Consider the following 17,130-nt stretch of genomic DNA (forward strand, 5'->3'; position numbering starts at 1 on the left):
TGACACAGATATGCATGACACACAAACACACTGGTCGCATCAACATATATGTCACACAAACATGCATGCCTCTCAAACATGCATGTCACACAAACATACGTGTCACACAAATATGCATGCCACACAAACATACATGACACTACACGGCTGTCGTGTAATAACAAAAGCCGTGTGATGTAGATATGTTTTATTATGAAAAGCGCGTATGTTCAATATGCAAGTTACATTATATGAATGATTCTTGATTATTACGATGACCAAACAGAGCCGCTGGTCTCATTGCTACTTCGTCAAGATGTAAATAAAGGGCACAGCATGTTATATTTGGTTGCAATATTCGCCCACAGCACTAGAACACCCCAACAGTACCTTTATGTGTTTTTCAAAGACAATTTAATCTACTGTTATTAAATAGCCTTGGCGAATATGGCATTAAAAGCCTTTGGAATCTCAATGTATACATGTAACGTTATTCTTGATCTGCCTCATATGACAAATGGGTGCTTCAAAACTTTCTTAGTTGGTATAGAGGCATCTAACTGTAGACGAATTTTACAGATCAGCAGCAAGTGACGGGACCCTCAAACAGTTCGCTGTCTACGTTAGTTCGTTATATCCGTAGTTTATGCTACCCAGTATGGTTTGATGGTGTCTAGTTACCACCAATAACGAGACAGCCGTCAACACAAGTGTGAGAGTTCGGGTCGTAGCAATCACTTCCGGGACAGGTCTTTGTGTATCTGATTCCCGTCAGGGTGCACTGGTAGTACTGGTGTTTGTTGCCAGGAACAGGGAAGTAGAGTTCGTTGTTCCGAACGTGGTCCTCTGTGCAGGGGTACGTGTACGCGCTGACCGCAGCTCCGGTTTGGAGGTAGGTGTATGAGGGTGGTGCTGTTGCTACCCGGGTGTAGTCAAGCCCACCAGATCCAGACCCACAGTTCGGGGTCAGCATTGCTTCACCGACACACGTCTTCGCACAGTCGTCCCAGACCTCTCGGTTCGGGCAGTCCAGAAGCTGAGGGTTCAGCGTGTCAAGGCATTCAATGAACTTATGTGCGTCCAGTGGGTAGCTGTAGAATCGTTGTCCGTTAAGGGTCATCTGGGGGCAGGGGTTGTAGGAGAGCCCGGGCTCCTCACACGTGAGGTGTGCCTGCACCCACACAAAAGACATCTGGCAGGATCTCACCCACGCATGGCCCCATATGTCACACTGAATGTACTTGGTGTGATCCCCAGGGAACTCGAAGTAGAAGTGATTGTTGAGGAGATTCTGGGCCGTGCATGGATTATCACCTAAATGGCCGCCTCCAGAACAGTCCACTTTGGGAAACTTAGTACCGTAACATGTTTCACAGACAGGGTCAAACAGGTTGTTAGGTGGACAGTAGATGACTTGGAACAGGCCATTGGACAAACACTGGATGTAGCGACTCGGGTCACCTGGGAAGGGGTACTTCTTCTGGTTAGACCCATCTCCAGATTTACATGGGTTCTGCACAGTCGGGACACCTGGATGGAGAGAAAGTGAGTGAGTGAATTGTATTTTACGCCGTTTATAAGCAAAATTCAATCCAAACCATTTCTCTTTGACAAGTGTCAGTTTCTACTCTTGTTTTGAGGGATGTATGACGTCATAGGACAATGAACTTGGACTCGCTATATTCCTGCCATATGGCCGCAATCGGGTCTGGACCTGACAATCCAGTGATCAACAGCAGGAGCATCGATCTACGCAACAGGGATACAATGCCAAGCTTGTCAGCGAGCCTGACCCCCCGATCCCTTGAGTTGCCTCTTACGACAAGCAGGGGTTGCTGAAGATTAATTCTAACCTGACAGTTTGATATTCAGTAATTACTTTTGCCTTAGATTAACCACTCGGGCTTGCCTGTTTCGAATGAGAAATCCATCTTAATAATATCAGACCTTAGTGTTGGCTGTCGATAGCGACACATCACGGGAAAAGTTACGTCCTGTCAAGTTCATTGTATGAAGTTAACTGCTTCCACGTTTGTCTAAATTACCTATCAGCAGCTGTAGGTAACCAAATTCATGTTTTAACATTTATCCATAACTGAGGGTACGTAAGTGGGTTGCGCCCACGAGTCCACCGAGTTGTACTAAAGTGACCCGTGAAGTTCCGTGGTAGAATAGGCCTTCAGCAATCACAGCAATCGTGGGCATTGCGTGCCATAAAAGGCGACCGGTTCAAAAATGCACAGATCGATGCTCATGTTGTTGATCAGACTCGATTATTTACAAACCGCCGTCGTATAGCTGGAATATTGCTGGATGCGGCGTAAAACTCAGCTCACTCTAAAGTGTACTCACTGTCACATATAAGTGGTCGGAACTGGATCAGATCTGATTTCGTGCACTGTCTCTGGCTGAGGCTGGGCAGATCCCTACAGATCACCTCGAACCCTGTAAAACATGATCACATACAGTTGAACATAGGTTCGACTTATCGTAGTGTTAGGCAAATTCGGAAATTTCAGGCCAAAAGTACAGGGCACATCTACCTATAACCGCCTGGTAGCCGATAAGGGGCGTCAAGGTGGCTCTAAAGCCAATTACACAGGACACATCTTCCTATAACTACCTGGTTGCCGATAAGGGGCGTCAAGGTGACTCTAAAGCCAATTACACAGGACGTATCTTCCTATAACTACCTGGTTGACGATAAGGGGCGTCAAGGTGACTCTACAACCAAATTTACAGGTCACGGCTACCTGTAACTGCTGTTTGCTAATAACCGAGGGGCGTCAAGGAGACTATAGGTAAATATGCAGGGCACACCTACCTGTAACTACCTGGTTGCCGACAAGGGGCGTCAAGGTTAGGTTGCAGCCGGTACTTCCTTGCGAGTCTCTCGCCATGACGTACAAGAAGTCAGCGTTGGCGTCAGGCTTGGCCTGGTAGAAGATATCCCCATTTCTGTTGATGACCCGAGAGATGAGGTTGTGTGCGGTGCTAGGGTAGAAGTTGTTGACGTCGGCGTAGAGGACGGACGAACCGCAGGTGACCGTGGACTGGGATTTAAAAGATGCAGTCGTTAAAATCGTGGCCAGTCCACTTGTGTACATCTACGACGGTCCTCAATGATAACAAGGGCCAGCGGTATTGTGATCGCTCGTCACGCCGGGGACGAGTCCCCACACGGGTATAAAGTGTGAAGCCCATTTCTCGTGTCCCCTGCTGTGATTGCTAGAGCAGTGCTAAATGCGACATAAAACAATACTTCTCCCACGCCACGATAGCCAATAGTGAGTGAGTATTGCTGCACGATGCTTTTAGAAATATTTCAGCAACATCACCAGAAAATAACAAGAAATTGGGCTACTCACGGTTCCCAATGTAGGGAATCGAACTCGGGATTGTGGCGTGACAAGTGAATGTTTATACAACTAGGCTACCCTCATTGTCCGACTGATCACATGTAAGAGCTATTGTTGACGTATTTGGTCAGAAGCTTCAAACATTACACGAAAGTGGGAGTGGGTGATAAAGTGAATAAGGTGAGCGTGTATGTTTAAAGAAGTGGGGATACATAGTGTTGGCGGGGATACGTAAAGTGGGCGGGGACACATATAGTGGACGGAGACACTCCAGTGGGCGGGTATATAAAGTGAGCGGGGATACACACACTGAGCGGACTCACACACAGTGCACAAGAATATATAATGTGGGCGGAGACAGACACAGTGGGCGAGGATACAGAGAGATGTCGGAAATGTATAAAGTGGGCGGATACAGCCAGAATAAGCGAGTACATTTAGAGTAGGCCGGGATACAGAACTCAAAACGACGAGGCGACGTTGACATATGTGGTGGGCGGGGACACACCTACGTGGGCATTGACAGATATTTTGAGTTTAGACAAATTTAGTGAAGCGAAAACGTGGCGATGATGTAGTGACCACGTGTTTACCTGGATGGTGAGACCGTTGCTGCCGGTGAAGGGGAAGGCGTAAGGGGGACAACTCCCGATCGTACATTCTACCGTCGTATTGGCGTACAGAGGAGCTGCAAGACGTTCATCAGATTAGATAATCTTGATTAAATCCTAAATAATACCGAGATGACGTGAATACTACTTGTAAAACATTATTTCAATAGGGACGTCTCAACTGACCCGGAGAAGCGCTGCAAGTCACTGGTGCTAAGAGACCGACCATTTCAAATTGGCGTTAAGGCACCGATCATTTCAAACTGACGTTAAGGGACCGATCATTTCAAACTAACGTGAAGGGACCGATCATTTAAAAAAAACGGTCGGTCCATAACCTTCTTGGAGAAACAGAAATTACAGGGATCTCTCCGACAAACTCACCCCTGCAGATGTTGTTCTGTATCTCCTGTTTGAGGTTGGCGATGCTGTCATACCCGTTTGCAACATAAGAATGGGTGCAGAAGGGGTGAGTGGCCACATTCTGCAGTTCATTGGCATCAATGGAGCTCCCCACCCCCACTGTGAACACGGCGATGTTGTTCATGTGCACGTTGTCAGCAGCATGTTGAGTGTTAATGGCGTCGTCGGACTTTCCATCAGTGATGAGAATGGCTACCTTGACGGCGTTGTCCCTAGCGCCCACTGAGTTGGCGAAGACATCGGTGACGGCCGCATTGAGAGCCCCTGCAGTGTTGGTAGCACCACCGGTGTAGACGAGGTTGTCTATGGCAGTGTAGACTTCATTGCTTGAGAAGTACCTGTTGAGACGGAACTGGACATTAACGGTTGAGGCGTACGTTATGACAGCAACGTGGGCAGTGTTTGGACCAATATTGAGTCCATTTACGATGTCCTTTAGGAAGTCTTTGACCCTTGTGAAGTCATCCTTGCTCAGACTGCTGGATGTGTCCACGATAAAGGCAATGTCCAACTGTCTGTTCAAAGCCTGACAACCTGTAAGCAAAGAGAAGCAAATAAGCACGATGACAACAATCAGAATACAACTTCTAATTATTGGTAGTAGCAGTAGCAGTAGCAGTAGCAGTAGTAGTAGTAGTAGTAGTAGTAGTAGTAGTAGTAGTAGTAGTAGTAGTAGTAGTAGTAGTAGTAGTAGTAGTAGTAGTAGTAGTAGTTACACCAGGTATAACATTGGCGGATCCGGGAATTTTGAAAGGAGAGCGTTTATGGGGTTCGAATGTGATCATAAGGTCATTTTCAAAAGGACTGGGGTCGTACCGAAGGCCCCTGTTTCCTTTCCCCTCATGGGTACAATGTGTGAAGCCCATTTCTGCGTCCGCGATGTTGCTGGAATGTTGCTAAAAGCAGCGTTACACTGTTCTCACTCACTCGCCCACCCACCCATCATCCTACTACTCAGTGATAGCGCAATAGTCATTGCGTGAGCCTTCATTCTAGGTTTTACCGTTACAAGCGGGGAGAAGAGAGCTAGCACGGACCTAGTTCCATTGCACTGACGGTCTCTGTGAAGTTGTAAGCACTGTTCCCTCCGCTGTGATACTTGTCCCTCCAGAAAGTGGCTTGCTCCTCGATCTTCAGAGGAATGTCCACCCCCGGGTGGCTGGTTTGGAGCGTGAGGTAGAGGGCGGCGGCCAGTCCGGAGTAGAGGGGTTTTCTGAGGTCTGACCACTGGACAGTCGTCCAGTTTATGTGCAGGGAGTTCTGTATGATCGTGTACAGAGGCCGCATCTCGGGCTGGTTGCCCTGGGTCTGTGCGAGCATACTGGAGCTCACCTGCAATGGAAGTGAGTGAGTGAGTTTTACGCCACACTCAACAATATTCCAGCTATATGGCGTCAGTCTGTAAATAATCGAGTCTGGACCAGACAATCCAGAGATCAACAGCATGAGCATTGATCTGCGCAAATGGGAACCGATGACATGTGTCAACCAAGTCGGTGAGCCTGACCACCCAATCCCGTTTGTCGCCTCTTACGACAACCATTGTCGCCTTTCGTGGCAAGCATGGGTCGCTGAGGACCTGTTATAACCCGGATTTACACGGCGCCCATGCAATGGGAATACAGAGCAGCTGTTAGGATAATTGTGAAGCACATGACTAAGGCAACGACCAATATGTTTTACAACTGTGTAAACGGCAGCCGTGATGGAAAATGATCGTCTAATCCGGCACCTTGTCTAAACCGGCACTTTATTACAGTCCCATGGGATGCCGGTTTAGACAGGCTTCACTGCACATCCACCCAGTAATTAAAACGATGCTGTCTTTTAAAAACGGTGACTTATACAGAATGAGTATAGAGACTTTTTTCAAGTTGGTGACATATGGTGTGGAACTGGCTTTGGTGTGTTCTGCTTCCTGTGCTCGGAGAGGAATTGGTTAATCTTGTCAAAATGAGTGTTTCTATTGCAGCTTTAAGGCCATACCGTACATAAAACTTCTCCCGATCCGCATCATCGATATCCGTCTAACTGGATGCCTATGGTATCCTGGAATCTCTTCAGGGTACCTGAGAACTATTCCACTCTTATAGGCTAACGATTTTTGCCTTTGTTAAAGGTAAAGACATAAAACAGATGTCTAATTCAAGGGCACCAGTGAGTGTATTTTTATGTCGCTTTCAATACCTTTCAAGCAATATCACAACAAACATTCAACCGTGAAGTTCCGGGTTGGAAATGATCTTCAGCAACCCATGCTTGTCGTAAAACGAAAAGGATCGGGTGGTCCAGCAACCCATGCTTGTCGTAAATATTGCTATGTGCGGTGCATAACAACAATCTAAAACACAGAGGACATTGACAAAGGTGCAACCAACATGTCCTTTGATGTCATCTCCCATCACAAAAAGCTAAAATACTGCTGGTGTGACGGTATTTTTTTAAAATACTCAGCCGTTATTATAACTTGCCGTGGAGTAGTCCAGTGATTAGCACGTCCGGTAGTCAAGCCGAGGATCTGGGTTCAGTTGCCCATTCCTGGTGTCCATAGTCTGTAATAATGCTGGAACATTGCTAACGGCGGTGTAAAATCATACTCACTCACCTGTCAGATTCCACTCACTCACACACTCACCCATCAGCCAGATTCCGTCACTGTTATTTGGGTCCTATAGTGGTGTAAAATCACTCTCTCACTCACTCACTCACTCACTCACTCACTCGCTCACTCACTCAACTCACTCACTCACTCACCAGCCAGATTCCACTCGCTCACTCACCCACCTGCCAGATTCCGCCACTGTTATTGTGTCACACAGTGATGTAAAAACCATTCATTCACTCACCCACCCACCCTTCCACTCACCCACTCACTCACCTGCCAGATTCCACCACTGTTGTTTGGGTCACCATATGTTTTCGGCAAGGACCCATCCCTCGTCTCGACGTAAGCCAGACGGCGGAGAAACAGTTTGTCCTCGGGCAGGATGCAGTTGGTTCGAATGATGTCCACCACTGTTGTCACTACATCCGGACCGTTGGCACCAGCGTGTTCAATGACGTTGACGCTCAAACATCCTGGAACGACCAGGAGCAGCGACAGGAACAAAGCGAACATCGTTTATGTTGGTTGATCCTCGTTGCCGACGTCTACGACAGCACCTTCTACAGCTAGTGCTCTGAGCGGAGTCTTCCCCAACTCTGCGAACGATGACGTCGTCACCGAGATATAAAGCTCTCAAGGAGGAAGAAGATTTGTCGCCAGTGTCGGCTATCCAGCATCAGGGCCTTGTGGGAAGCGGACAATGCCCTCGTCGAGTATAAATATATTTGAATACATCTTCGCATGAGCATTGAGATCATTAAAGGTTAGACTATCCGTATCAGAAGTGTTTTATCACGAGTCTTCCTTGTGACAGCAGTACATAGTGTTTCAGTATCTGTATAGTGCATGACTACTGTTCAGTCCACTCGTAGTGTTTTTCCGGATATCACGGCCGAGGCACCAGTGTGTGTGAGAGTGAGTGTGAAAGGTGTGATGTATTGGAGAAAACACACCTCCGAGGTTATGGTAGACAATGTAAAAACGGAAGGGGAGGGAAATCCCGAGGGGCGGAACCCCGAGGGATTTCCCGACCCCGATGGTTTTACACTCTGCACCAAAATCGAGGAGAAGTGTTTTCTCTAACATATACACCGTCAGTGATGGATAATTGCAATGTAGATGATCATTTAATGAAACTACATAACAATAACGTAAAAATCAATTCAATGACAGTAACTATAAGTGGATAATTTAATCCCTCCTCCTTCGTTGGCCCGGTGGCTGCGCGGTACGGCGTCTGCCTACTGATGAGAGAATTGCGGTTTCAAATCCATCATTTGTGTTGTGAGTTTAATCTTGAATGATAGTTTTCAATTGATTTCAAACACTTGTGTATCATTTGAATGTTGATGTTTGTATAAAGTTAGGAAAAGTAAAACCTGGGAAGCGGTCTTACTAACGAAAAGTATAACCTGGGAATTGTTCTTTCTAGCGAAAAGTAAAACCTGTCCCTCCAAAACAAAAACCTCAAATGCGGTTACTCTCGGAAAACAAGGGATGACCTAACATATAGTGAGAAGCACACTGTAGGTTTACATTGTGCGAGCATGAGCGTGCGTTCATGTTTGACAGCTAAGGTATAATTCATAGGGCAGACCAGTTAGTAAATCGTCCAAACCGAGCCGACGTGAGAGAAGAACCTTCGACTAATATGGAGGGTGGGGGTAGGGATACGGTGTATGAATGAGTGAGGAAGTCGGGTTTAATGGAAGTTGAAATGAAACCTACGAATGAGTTTAGTTTACGCCGCTTTTAACAATATTCACGCAATATCTCGACAGAGGCTCCCGCAATATTCCCGCAATATCTCGACAGAGGCTCCCGCAATATTCATGCAATATCTCGACAGAGGCTCCCGCAATATTCCCGCAATATCTCGACAGAGGCTCACGCAATATTCCCGCAATATGTCGGCAGAGGTCCTCGCAATATTCACGCAATATCTCGGCAGAGGTTCTCGCAGTATTCACGCAATATCTCGGCAGAGGTTCTCGCAATATTCACGCAATATCTCGACAGAGGCTCCCGCAATATTCACGCAATATCTCGGCAGAGGTTCTCGCAATATTCCCGCAATATCTCGACAGAGGCTCCCGCAATATTCCCGCAATATCTCGACAGAGGCTCCCGCAATATTCCCGCAACATCTCGGCAGAGATCCTCGCAATATTCATGCAATATCTCGGCAGAGGTTCTCGCAATATTCCCGCAATATCTCGGCAGAGGTTCTCGCAATATTCACGCAATATCTCGGCAGAGGTTCTCGCAATATTCACGCAATATGTCGGCAGAGGTCCTCGCAATATTCACGCAATATCTCGACAGAGGTTCTCGCAATATTCACGCAATATCTCGACAGAGGCTCCCGCAATATTCACGCAATATCTCGGCAGAGGTTCTCGCAATATTCACGCAATATCTCGACAGAGGCTCCCGCAATATTCCCGCAATATCTCGACAGAGGCTCCCGCAATATTCCCGCAATATCTCGGCAGAGATCCTCGCAATATTCATGCAATATCTCGGCAGAGGTTCTCGCAATATTCCCGCAATATCTCGGCAGAGGTTCTCGCAATATTCACGCAATATCTCGGCAGAGGTTCTGGCAATATTCACGCAATATCTCGGCAGAGGTTCTCGCATTATTCACGCAATATCTCGGCAGAGGTTCCCCGCATTATTTCCGCAATATCTCGGCAGAGGACACCAGGAATGGGTGTCACCCATTGTACCGATGTGGAGAATCGCACCCGGCTCCTCGGTTTGACGAGCGAACGACTTAACTACCAGTTACCCAATCACCCCATGAAATCTATGAGATCGTGTATGGTGAGAATCACTTAAGCAAAGAAGGTACTCTAAGATTCGAACCCACAACCACGGGTATCAAGAGTGCAAAGCGCACGCAAATCTACATAGTAAGCGAGTGGGTGTGGTTTTAAGTCGCTTATAGCAACATTAAGCGCAATCTCACGGCGGAGGGACACCAGAAATGTGCTTCACACATTGTGACCATGTGGGGAATCCAACCAGGGTCTTCGGCGTGACGAGCGAACACTTTAACCTCAGGGCTACCCACAGCCCCACAAATCTACACAACATATTGCGGCGACTTGACGGCAGGGGCACTCATGCCCCCTCCCAAGGGAAAGATTCGGGTGTCAGAACAAAAACAAGATTTTCTATTGATATTAAAAATCCTATTTCAAAGGTAAAAGAGTACTTTATATGCTTCTATACTTTATATACACACCAATCATACCTAGTGAAGTTGTACCCTGATGATGGAACAATTTCGCCAGTTTTATTATGGTGCCCACTTTTTCACAGCGAGCAGAGCATGTTCTTTTGGAATGGCATATTAATAAACTTCAGTTATTCATGAAATTTCACTATCTTAATCAACGAAAGTGGATCACAATTTCAAGATCACTTATTGTCACGAACATTTAAAACTGCTGTGGCAGCGACTGTTGCATTTGAGCTTGGCTTTGACGCTTGCTGTGTCCGGAGCAGCCACGCCATACTATCCACTATACATATCGATGAATTGAAATTTCATGAAAATACTGAAGTATATTTATTGTTGTTATTCAAAATGAAATGTCTGATTTCACAATCTGACTGTAACATACATCTGCAGCAGGTTCTGGTCGGAAAATTGTCGGATACACGAAAAACTGTGTGATTGTTTAAAGCCGCTCTAAACAATATTTCAGCTATATTGCGGCGGTCTGTACATAAGCAAGTCTGGACCAGACAATCCTGAGATCAGCATCATGCGCGTTAATTGGAATATTATGGACGTTAAGTGTCACCGACCTCGGTGAGTCAGACCACTTGATCTTGTTAGTTGTCTCTTGCGACAAGCATGGGTTGTTGAATATCCATTCAGACCAGGATCTTCACGGGTGGAGTGAGTGAGTGAGTGGGGTTTGGGGTGAGCAAGACCGACTGATCACGGGTTTACTTCATTTTAGTTTTACACTGTACTCAGCATTATTTCAGCTATGTGGCGGCGGTCTGTAAATAATCGAGTCTGGACCAGACAATCCAGTGATCAACAACATGAGCACTGATCTGCGCAATTGGGAACCGATGACATGTGTCAACCAAGTCAGTGAGCCTGACCACACGAAGACGTTAAACGCGGGTATACTTCATTTTGGAATATTCATCTAGTGAGAAGGCAAACATGAGTTTCACTTCCATTCATCTGGAGGAACGAACCTGGGTCTTCGGCATGAGGAACGAACCTGGGTCTTCGGCATGAGGAACGAACCTTCAACCGCTCGGTCACAAGTACTTGAATATATAACATTGAACATCCACTTGATACTTGCCTGCTGTTGTGCGTTAACGTCACCTGTGATTAGAGACAATGGGTGTCTGTCTCTGAGAGAGACAAGGAAGTACTTGACATTAGAATATCAGAGTCGGGGTTATCTGAACAGCCAGCAAGCCTGGGAAAGTGCAATCAGCGGTTGTCCTGTATCCTGTTGAGATACCGAAATTCTGGGTTCTTTGTGGGTAGTGTTGAAAGTCATGTTCGTGCGAGTGTGCGTGCGTTCTTTTGATACAAGGTGAGTGAGTGGGTTTCGTTTTACGCCGCACTCGGCAATATTCCAGCTATATGGTGGCGGTCTAAATAATCGAGTCTGGGTCAGACTATCCAGTGATCGACATCATGAGCAAACGATGTCAACCAAATCAACGAGCCTGACCGCCCGACCCCGTTAGTCGCCTCTTACGACAAGCATGGATTAATGAAGATCAATTCAATCATATCTCCATGGGTCTTTTAATGCAAAAGGACAGTCCAAAATGACACCCAAACTACACACAGAAAAATCGGGCCTTGTTATGACACCGATAGCGTATTCCAGAGCGCTAGGCAGGGTATCAAATCGTACCATCTTTTAACATCTTGTGATGTGAAGCAACCCGATCCAATTTCACCTTTTGGGGACAGACGCTCTACCCATTACATCACGGTCGTCTATTAGGAGTAGACGCGTACTATGAGTGAAGACCATATATTAGTGCTGTATTTGTTAAATATTTGTTACATATGTCAAAAAGAACCAACGTTTATCATTTCAGCTGACCGAGCTAGAACCGTTGGTTTATTGGCGTCATGACAATGCCCATAGGTTTTTCGCCATTCGATGTGCCCCTCGTATTACCTTCCTTCCACATCGAGGTTATAAATACGTCGTGATGTGAGTGAGTGGGTGGGTTTTACTCCGTCTTTTAGCCCAGCAAAATCATGACCGAGGAAACCAGAAATAGGCCTCACACACTGTGCACATATGGGGAATCGAACTTGAGTCTTCAGTGTGGCGACCGTTACTCGGAGATCGAACTGTGTAATCAAAGCTGATAAGTGACTGAAGAGGTGGGTACGGTTTTCGTCCGTTCTCACTCATGAAGTGGAATTGTCGCCAGCCATTTTTTTCAAAATCCAACAAATACTGTGCCCAGTATTTGCATTATTCACAAAGTCATATACTCGCCCTACTCATTAATTACCGTTTCGGGTCTTCTGTCCTGATGATGGCAATGCAGGCAAAGTCAAAGTTGTCAAAACGATACGTACGTTACTGTCGCCATGTCAGTGACGATTCACTAAAGTTTATACCGTCATTTTGAAATTGCAGTTTGGGTTTCAGATTGAGTATTTAGAGAACAATACATTCATTCAAGGGAGAATAAGAATCCAAATCGGAATAGTTATAGAATGATGAAACATAGTCGCGAAACTACGGATACATACGATGTGTTTTCCTAGATGACGGTGTCGCAACGTACCTTTCTGGTTTCAGGTAAGCACAATATCAGTGACTAACACTCAAAGCATTTACCAAATTAATTACGACATGTTTTCACAATGACTATTGTTCAATATTGAAAAAAATACTTTTCAACGTCATAAAGAAGATGCGTAGAAATCAAGCAATACATACACTATGGTGCCAAGAATTACTTCGATTTTTATACTTCATGCAAAACATTATACCTACAATATGTATTTCCAGAATTCTAAAACAGCTCATATCACGATCAGTAGTGTGTATAGATTTGCAAAAGTGAAAATGAAAAGCATTGACAATGTATATACATACGTAACCTATACATACATTACCAGAAAGTACGGAATCAAGAGTTCGACACAATATAATTGGTTTTGGGCTATACCTACGTTTTGTGAGGACAGTCATCAATCAGCAGACACATTTTGAGAAAGAAACCACATCAGTTTTATGACGTAATGTTGTTTAAAATTCAGGTGAATGCATGCGTAATTAAAGACGTCATGCTAAACATGTTACAAAGTGTAATTCTTTCAAATTGTCGCCGTGTGTTTCAACTACCATCATAACACACAGGAAGGCGCTGCTGGGGCATCATTTGGTGGTCCGGTTTTCGATCAAGGCTGTTACTTCTCTGTAACTGATGTAGACGGTATAGACGCTAACGTAGGTAACAACATTTGTTGAAGGTTTCAAACGTCAGTGCCATATCATCTGAAGCCAGACACTGAGGTATCTTTAAACGTTAACACTTAAACTGGCTATCAATGTTACTTAATGATGTTTTATTTTCACATAATGAGCTGTGTGTTGGTAAAGAAATGGCCTCCTCTCTGAATGATATGAACATTTAAATGAATGTTTCATTATTTAATGGGATGGAAGAATTGGTGTACAAATGAATGGAACTTTAGAAGTTTATCAGACGTAGTTAATATATTCGTAATAACATTTGGATTATTCCTGGGTATTTGTTATGTAAAAGAGTAGTTTAAATGGTAACGTATGTATTGAAATGTATTATACATACGTTACTCATTTCTTTCTTTTTTCAAGTGGGTAAAGTAACGCAGATATTCAGACAGAAAGTCGCTAAGGCGTAAAGAAAAGGACCGGCCTTCATGAGAAAGAATGATCAAGGATACAGTCCAGGGGCCCGTTTCACAAAACTCTCGTAGCCTAAGATCTCGTAAGTTTTCTCGTAGCCAATGTACCTCCTATACTGTAACACAGGAGCTGCGGATGCTACGAGAAAAGTTACGAGATCTTAGGCTTACGAGAGTTTTGTGAAACGGGGCCCTGTTATGTTCCTTTTGCCAAATTTATTATGATAAATATGAAACACCCTGACATTTCCTTAATGTTGGCCTAAAAACAATAAAGGAAGAAAAGTTAGAATCTTGTAATCCTGAAGAAAAGGATACTGATGTGTTTTAATTGATGTTTTAGGTCAGAAAAAGCATTATTCTTCATGATAAAAATCTTAATTGAAACAACTGAAAGTTTGACTACATACTGTTTGTACTGCAGGAAGTGATTGGTCCTTTTCACTGGTCATTTTCACTGGTCGTTTTCACTGGTCTTATGTTCTTAGAACTGGCTATCGATCAATAATTTTGTTACCCATATTTTGGTCTAATACGCCCACAGATTGATGGATACATCTTGTTATGCGGTTTGATGTGAGACTGTTTTTGCAATCCAATTTGTTATTTTTAAAAACAAATCTTTAGTAATAATGATTAGAAGTCAAAACTAACAATGTCAAAGTTTCGAGCAGACATGTATGTTACTAAATCGCCAAAGCCATGCGGAATATTTGATAGATTACCCGAACATTTGATCACATAGTCACTTAATTGTCTTGTCTGAAAAACAAGTCGTATCAGGTGATAATATTTTATTATTCAAGGTGCCACATTTAAATAACAGCTGTATGACTTGTTTGAGTGGCATTTTAGAAGTTGAGGTGTACAAAGGGGACAAATTGTTATGGATAACATCCTCCATTGTAATTCCTTCATTGTAACCCCCTTTATTTGTACATGTCTGGCTTCCATTCACTATCCTTTGTGTACTACGGGCTTCTCCAGCTTTCTGCTTCTCCAATCATGGCACCGGTTGTCAAATGTGTTTTCTTTGTATACTATGTTATCTCATTGTTGTTTTTATTAGTATATATGTGTACAAGTTCTGGATTTATGCATCATTCCTGCTTGACAACGGTACAAGAATCTGTACCGAAACGTCGCAATCACGCAATAAACAAGTTGTTATCCATAACAATTTGTCCTATTTGAACATCTGTATGGCTAGTTGTGAAATGGTGCTGTTGAAAAAAGTGGCATGTAATAGGCCATATGCCAAACTTAAAATATTTATATTCAGATTTTGTGTAGTTGATTTTGACTTAAGACGCTTACCCACACAGTGAGAACGTGCGTTTTACCCTTGGGTTTGTTTGTTTGTTATTGGCAATATTCAAGTATTGCAGATATAGCACTGCAGATATAGCACTGCACAGATCACTTGTTTGGGTTGTGATGGTGCTGACTGTGCATAAGTATCACCTTACAGCTACATCACAGTGGCCTTACAAACCAGTGATCGACGAAAAACACCTGACAACCCGATCCATCGATATCCATTCATCCCTCCAATCATTTATTCTAGTCGCCTTTAACACCAGGGATAATCTACAACTACAAGAGTCTACCTGGTAACACCAAGCATTCGTGGCTGGGAACCAGGTCGTACCAACACAAATAATGATAACAGTTCCTCGTAGGAAATCTAAACGCTTTCTTCATTTCAGGTATACACAGATCATGCAAGAAAATATTCTTCGTTCTGCCTTCTGAGAATGTATGGAACCTACCTGGAAATGTGTCTCTGTTCCCAGACACTGCCTTTGAAAAAGAATTTGCATTGCTGCAATATTATTCAGACAAAATTTAACAAAAGCGGGAAATGTCGAGGTGAACATAAAGAAACCGTTCAGGGAAATTTTGGAAATATGTCCAATTCGGGAACAAGTGCCAACATTTTACAAATAAGAGACTACATGTAGTTTTGTTCGAGGTACTTCGTGGACGACCGTTTCAATAGAAAACCTCAGCAGCATCATTAGCATCGACCTACACAACTGGGATACCATGACATGTGTCAACCAAGTCAAGGAGCCTGACCCCTCGAACACGATAGTCGCCTCTTAAGACAAGCACGGGTTGCTGAAGGTCAAGTCTACCCCTATCTTCACAGGTCCATAATCAGCTGTCACAGCACGTATGATTTAAGACTTTGAACGCAATAACACTGAGTTGCGCATGTGTCTGGTGTAATCTCAAACCTTTGTTGGGTGACTCAATCATTTCATATCAGGTTCCGAGAAGTGTGCTGATTGCGGCTCAGTATATTTTTATCCCTGAACACAGTCGGTTAGATAATACTGGACTGATACAGTCATTCTTGATAGCATGTAGGTCGCCAGTAAAAAAAACCAGTTTTGTAATTTTTATAATTTCTACATTCATAAGCAACAGGGACAGACACCTTTCAAAATTCTCCACTAGACCACAGGGCCAGCGAGTGGACAATAATTAGTGGTCCTGTCTGTACTTCACTGGTCCAAAATAACATTAGTATATTTACTTGACCTTCAACACAAAATTCACTGGCCACCAGGACCACTGCAAACTTATCACTTTGTGGTCCTAATGAATTTTTACTAGCCAGGGACCACAGGGCCAGCATAACTTTTGCACACTGAAGAATTTGTACAGTTGTGACTACATCACGAGCATATATTTGTCTCAGCAGGCTTACAGCTGTATAAGGCTGTTTGTCAACAAATTGAGTCTGAACAATATATAGTACCCACACTTTGCAAAGGATCACAATATTTCAAATTCTAAGATGCTTCCGTGAAAGATCAAAGGCGCCGACAATACTTTATCAGACGATAATGTGCACTTTTTGCATGACGTCACAATGTGTTGACGTCACTGCGCAAGCGTCCTCGTGCTTCAACTTTACACCCGTAATAGTTTAGGGCGAAAGTGTGCTTTATTACACTATACATGGTGGTAGAACGAACTGTATTTCTTAAATTTCACAACTTTACTGAAACAATAATTAATTGGACATTGTATCCATTTACATACTTGATACATGAGTAACCACAGAAATGGTCTTCATGGCACCAGTCAACCATTTTGCAAATCATGGAAGGAGTCCATGCCAAATAAACAACACATGTCAATAGCAGGTATGAGGTCCACTGCAATGACATACTGAAACCTAGGATCCATACTTCCTATAAATTTAAGTATTTAAACCAA

General features: G+C 44.1%; 1 protein-coding gene across 1 annotated transcript; it reads right to left on the bottom strand.

Annotated features, from left to right (window-relative positions):
• Positions 1-168: 168 nt before the first annotated feature.
• On the bottom strand, positions 169-8,988 carry LOC137273446 (uncharacterized). Its single transcript, XM_067806139.1, has 7 exons — positions 7,251-8,988; positions 5,410-5,704; positions 4,334-4,906; positions 3,932-4,026; positions 2,804-3,032; positions 2,332-2,424; positions 169-1,509 (listed from the first exon to the last, which is right to left on the bottom strand). Exons 1-7 carry the CDS (start codon positions 7,488-7,490, stop codon positions 653-655), a joined length of 2,382 nt encoding a protein of 793 aa, XP_067662240.1. The 5' UTR covers positions 7,491-8,988; the 3' UTR covers positions 169-652.
• Between the last annotated feature and the right edge of the window lie 8,142 nt (positions 8,989-17,130).

Source organism: Haliotis asinina, chromosome 2, assembly GCF_037392515.1.
Source record: "Haliotis asinina isolate JCU_RB_2024 chromosome 2, JCU_Hal_asi_v2, whole genome shotgun sequence".
Taxonomy (NCBI): domain Eukaryota; kingdom Metazoa; phylum Mollusca; class Gastropoda; order Lepetellida; family Haliotidae; genus Haliotis; species Haliotis asinina.

Excerpts from the sequence above, each read along its gene's own strand:
- LOC137273446 (XM_067806139.1), bottom strand. The coding sequence starts at position 7,490 with ATGTTCGCTTTGTTCCTGTCGCTGCTCCTGGTCGTTCCAGGATGTTTG. Across the intron at positions 4,027-4,333 it reads ACAGAACAACATCTGCAGGG|CTCCTCTGTACGCCAATACG; the intron begins GTGAGTTTGTCG and ends AACGTCTTGCAG. Across the intron at positions 2,425-2,803 it reads CGGCAACCAGGTAGTTACAG|GGTTCGAGGTGATCTGTAGG; the intron begins GTAGGTGTGCCC and ends CATGTTTTACAG.